Source organism: Hydra vulgaris, chromosome 09 (assembly GCF_038396675.1).
Source record: "Hydra vulgaris chromosome 09, alternate assembly HydraT2T_AEP".
Lineage (NCBI taxonomy): Eukaryota > Metazoa > Cnidaria > Hydrozoa > Anthoathecata > Hydridae > Hydra > Hydra vulgaris.
This window is the reverse complement of record NC_088928.1, coordinates 12,442,008-12,448,007: the sequence shown is the minus strand read 5'-3', so window position 1 is coordinate 12,448,007 and position 6,000 is coordinate 12,442,008. Positions and strand designations below refer to the sequence as shown.

At 30.0% G+C, this 6,000-nt stretch overlaps 1 protein-coding gene across 2 annotated transcripts in view; it reads right to left on the bottom strand.

The window, feature by feature from the left end:
• Positions 1 to 1,119: 1,119 nt before the first annotated feature.
• Positions 1,120 to 6,000, bottom strand: part of LOC100202110 (protein O-mannosyl-transferase TMTC2) — a 51,454-nt gene continuing 46,573 nt past the window's right edge. For both annotated transcript variants that reach the window (XM_065804756.1, XM_065804757.1), the window contains exon 17: positions 1,120 to 1,303. In XM_065804756.1, coding sequence (XP_065660828.1) covers positions 1,148 to 1,303 — 156 coding nt within the window. In that variant the 3' untranslated portion in view covers positions 1,120 to 1,147. The remainder of the gene's footprint in view (positions 1,304 to 6,000) is intronic.

Genomic DNA, 6,000 nt, shown 5'->3' with positions numbered 1-6,000 from the left:
AAAGAAGTACTTTTAAAATTGAAATAAACTACAACATGAATTTGTATGTTTGCGTTTTTTCTTGTTTACACTTAGGTCTCCATAAAAGTGCGTTGTGTTAAAAGATATTCTTTTTACCGAAAGTTTTGGTAATCAATTTGCTATAACAAAACAAACTTGTGGAGATCATATCATAGACTTTTTCTTATAATTTATTACGTTTTGTCATAATATTACAATACATTTTATTACTATACATTATCAAAGTCAATTCAATTCACCTCTTGCTTACAATTGTTTTTAATTTGAGAATGTTGCAAATTACCTAGCCTAGCTAAAACAACCAATAAGGAATATTGTTAAAATTAAAAATTTTAAGAATGTATATAATTTTAATATATGGGATTAATTAGGATAAAGTTCTAAAAAGCTATTAGGTCATTTTATTTTATATGTTTTTCTAAATGATAGGATAAATAAGAACGTAATGTGAAAAAATCATACCAAGTTATTAATATTCAATTTATATTACAAGGTAAATTATAAAACTTTTGTGAAAAATATATCGGATGAATCGCAGCATAGTCAAGTTTCATCATCTGTTTTAAAGTTTATTGCAATGGTTGTCTTTTTTATGTCTTAGAGTTATCAAAACCGTTAGGAAAGCAAACTACGCTTTTAAAATCTTTATTTTTCAAGATAATGTTTTGAAAAACACGGCTGTTTTGATTTGTGAAGTTTTATAAAAGTATATAAGTACTATAATCTACAAAATTTGAAAGAAAAGTCATAATTTTTTGTTTTTTTTTAATTTGATTTTTTATGCTATTATTTTTTTCTTTTTGTTCAATACGCTTTTTGACACGTTTTAACTTTAGCAAGCGTGCACAAGCTTCTTTTTCAAAATCAACCAATTAGATTTAATTTGCCTACTCTAAGCCTGTATAGGGTTTCAAAATAATCGAGTGAGAGGACGAATCGATAAAACTTCTTTGGCATATTTTACTAAACATTCATAAACAGATTTTAAATTTCATTTAATAACCATTAGTGTTCAAAAGTTATGTTACTCATTTTCAACTTTGCTGGTATTAAGTATTAGAAATTTTAGCAGGAGTAGGCATTAAAACTATCGAAAAGTAATTTACAAAAATTTTAATAAACTATTTTACACTCTTGTTATCTTTTCTAGTTTTTTTATGTTCTCCAACAGTATAGGATTTGTTGGATCTAACTTCAAAGCGTCAGTATAAGATTTTTTAGCATCTTTGGATCTTCCCATCAAGTGATACAACGCTCCAAGGTTGAGTAAAGCAATTGCATCCTATAACAATTGAAAAAATTGATTAATTTAAAATCTTATTTTTTTTATTTAAATTTTTAACCAAAATGCACTTTACATCTATATGATTCGCTCAACATGAAGCAGCAATCTTGTACGAAGTAAAATAGATTTGCAAACTAATCTTATTCCTATGATGATAATACTACAAGATTTGTTTTATTTAAAGGAATAATATAAAAAAAACTATATAAGAAGGTGAATAATAAAAACTAATTTGTCTTCTTTTGTTTTATTGACTTTAAAAACGTTTGAAAAACTAATTTGTATTCGTTTGTCTTCTTTTGTTTCATTGATTTTAAAAACGTTCGAAAAACTAATTTGTATTCGTTTGTCTTCTTTTGTTTCATTGACTTTAAAAACGTTCGAAAAACTAATTTGTATTCGTTTGTCTTCTTTTGTTTTATTGACTTTAAAAACGTTCGAAAAACCCAATAATTCAGTTAAATTCAAACAAACATTGACTTGAGAACTAAAATCAAAGTTTATTAGAATTTAACTGATCATAATCATTTTAAAAATTTCGAATGTAGTTTTTATTTAAAGCACTTTTCATTGAGCACTGCAATATGATTGCATTGAGCACTGCAATAGCATTGCAAATAGTTAGTATAATTGGTAAATTTATTTATGATTTTAAAATTGTCATCGAAACCTAAAATTGGATTCAGAATGCTTGTACAAAATTTTAAACACTTCATTGTAAAACTAAAAGTAACTTAGCAACAACAACTTAATGACCAAAAGCAAAGATTAAGAATAATTAAATCGAACCTAAAACACTGTTGCCCTTAGAGCTTTTAAATGAAGGCAAGATACTGGTATAAAACAGATAAAATATTGGTATAAAAATAGCAATGTAGGCCAGTTGTTAATTGCATCTGGCAAATGTCTTATAAAAGGCCTTGACGGTCAAGACTTTAAGGGTAAACAGAAAATTTCAGTTAACCAACCTCAAACCCCTTTTTCACCTACTAGAATCTACAAGAATAATAGCCTAGAATTATCTACTAGAATAATAACCTAGATGTAAATCTAACAGATTTACAACTAGTAAATCTGTTAGATTGTTACCTCCTTAAGATAATGCATGCTGGGTATTCTTGACTCTATTCATGGGTTAGAGGCATTAGCTGGCGCCCCCTTGGTAGTAACTACGCTGCTCTTCTGTTATCTCTTAATGAGCGTCAGACGATACTTTTTTGCATTGATTTCTTGCAATGATGAAAAGACGTTCTCATTTCTTCTAATCAACTCAAAATCGTAACAAAGCGTACTTTTTGTGGCCTTGACAATGCACCCCAAAAGCACTAACAGGAACACCTTCCATGCGCACCACGGTACTGTTAATACTGATATTTATAGTTGTTGATGGAATCAGCCTCTCTGAGAGTTCAGGAAACCTTACTACCAGTCGATCTAGGAATCGTTAAACGTAGTTTTAGGCAGGGCCGCAAAGAGGAAAGGGGTGGGGGGGTGGGGCAATTGAAGTAGTTTACCCCGGGCATTAAAGCCTATAGCTCATCGTTTTTAAAATTTAAAAAGTTTACATTTTTTGCATCGTCATGAGTTTTAGCATGAATAATCAAAGACCTCCACGATTGAACAAAATGTCTGGAGCTGCTGGTAGAAAAAGAGCGATGATTCGGAAAGAAAACATAAACAAAAACAAACAAACGTTTTTAGATTGTATCCTTTGGACAAAAAACGAAAATAAATGCAAGCAGGTAATTAAATTATTTTTAAATCTTGTGATATCCATGAAAGAATAATTAAAGTAAATATGTTTACAAATATTTCTTTATAGCTCTATAATATAGAAATCGGTATCAATGAATCTAATGAGTTGCCAGATCATAATTCCGACAAACATTTATTTGCCGATGACATCGATGACTCCCAAAAAACGTCGTCACCTTTAAAAAAAATCAGTTGGATTTTGTAGTTGATCGTCACAATGACCAGCAAATATATAAAAGTGATCTTTCTATACAAACCAACCTCTAACGATCATGCATTATGGAAATCAATATCAGACACTGATCGAACGATTATAACTTTGATGGGACCATCTTCAAATCCTAGCAATTTTCCAAGAGATCAAAAAGAACGCAAACTCCCTACTTACATTTTTATAGAGGAACAAAGAAACGGAGAAAAATTTAGAAGAGATTGGCTCGTTTGGAATAAGGCTTTGGCATCACTCTTTGTTTCCCTTGCTCACTTTTTGGATTGCCTAATTTAACCAGATCTGGTGCTCAATCAAGTTTATTGTTTCGGAATGGAGGTATGGAAATCGGTGAAAACTTTCAGATCGCATTAAAAGTCATCAGCAAAGCGATACTCATTTTAACTATTATCTCGAAGGAAAAACAACTTCAATGGATTCACTTAAAAAGTCAGTCAAATCACTTCAATGGATTCACTTGAAAAGTCAGTCAAATCACTTTTCAGTCGATTCACTTAAAAAGTCAGTCAAATCCATTAAGCATCAATTAGAAAAACAAATTGGAGATAAAACAAAGCGATGGAAAGTAAATTTACAATGCATTCTTGATGTCACAACTTTTCTAGCTTTCAGGGGTAAGAATATTGTTTTTAAATTTTAAATTATATTTTGCAATATTTTATTTGTAATTTAAAATTCAAAATTATAAGTTATAATTGGATATAATCATGGATTACAATTTTGATTATTTTTTGGTTTGCAATTAGGGTCCAATCAAAAGTTATTCAAAAATAAAAGTGGAAACTTTCTTGGAGCGCTCAAATTAATTGCTTGCCACAAGATCATATGCATCATACTGCTAAGCACCAAGAAGAAGAAAAATGCATACAAGCTCATTACTTATTCTGGAAATCACAGAATAAATTTATGGAAGAGTGCGGCAAACTAGTGGTCCGAGAAGTTATTTGAGAAATCAATATATTTCACCATCATCACGGACAGCACTCCCGAATCGTTTTACAGCGAGCAAACTACTTCCGCTTTTTGCATTTCAGTGATAATCACCTGTGGGTGGTTAAAAAAAGGTTCCTTAAGCTAAAAGAACTTAAAAAGAAGAAGGTATCTGATATAACAAAGTTGATATTGAATGTTTCGGTAGAGAATGAGCTCGACATAAAAAATCTGGTGGTTAAGGCTACAAAAATGGCGCTAATATGGCAGGTATATCAAGCTAATATGGCAGGTATATCAAGCTAATATGGCAGGTATATCAAGCTAATATGGCAGGTATATCAAGCTAATATGGCAGGTATATCAAGCTAATATGGCAGGTATTTACAATGGAAGCTTGATTAAGCAGAATAATCCACAATTTTCATTCCTTGCTCTGCTCACTTTTGAACTTATGTGCAATGCAAAGAAATAGTATTTGTAACATTAAGTAAAGGATTTAACACCAGAAATCCCAAACAGACGAAAAACTAGGTTTAAAAGCTGAGAATCTGGCTAAACTTTACCCAGAAGACTTATATAAAAACGAATTTTCTGATCAAGTTCGGCATTTTTTTTTGTAAGAAGAAATATTCTAGCCAACGAAAAGCCTGTCAAACTTCTAAATGAAGTTTATGCAAAGGGGCTGCATTCAATATTACCACCAGTGTGTGTTTCACTTGGAATCTTTCTAACATTGCCTGTTTCAACATCTGAAGGTGAAAGATCTTTCAGCAATTTAGGTGTCATCAAAGATTATCTTCGTTCCTCAATGGGCCAGGAGCGATTGTGCTACTTGATGATCCTTTCAATTTATCAGATTTAGCCAATAACGTTTCTAATGAAGAAGTTATTTTAAATTTTGTCGCTAAAACCCCGAAGATGTGTTTGTGTATTATGACTTGATTTTACCATAGTTTGTTTCTACAAACCAAAATTAATTAAATGTGATATTAGGTTTTCTATGAAAATAAACAAAAAAATAACTATACTAATTTATTTGCTATTTATCATTTTAAGACCTAAAGTATGATAGGGGACCTATTAAACTTTTGGATCCAGGCATCAAAAAAGCTCTGGGCGGGCCTGATTTTAGGTTTTAAAACCTAACTTTTTAAACTATTTAACAAGTGTTTAACTGATTTACTATTTTCCTGCCTGGTTGAAAAAGGCATCTGTGTTTCCAATTTTTAAAATTAACTCTGGATATTGTTCTGATCCCTCTAACTGCCAATTAAATCAGTCAACCAATCAAATCAGTCTTCTCACTATTTTTAGCCTTTGAATTTTTAATTATCTAATATCTCACCTGGAGCCTAACAAATGATTCTCTGGAAATTTCGATCTTCTTTTTGTATAACTTCTTAACCATTAAAAAACTTTTGTGGATTTGACATAGGTGATGAGGCAAGAAGTAGAGAAACTGTTATAAATAATTAATTATTTTACTTAAAAGACTAAAAATATATTAAAAATATTATGTTTTATAAATTATTTATTTATTAAAAATATTATGTTTTAAAAATTATTTATTTATTAAAAATATTATGTTTTATAATATTTTTAACATATTTTTAGTCTTTTAAGTAAAAACTTACCAAAAAGCAAGTAAAGTACAGCTGAACTCATGCAAATCGAATCTTCAAGGGGTGAGTTCAATTCTAAATATTAAACCCTGAAGGGACCAAAGAATATGTTAGATTTAAATGCTTTTTAAAGTTATACGAGTTTAAACTACAAG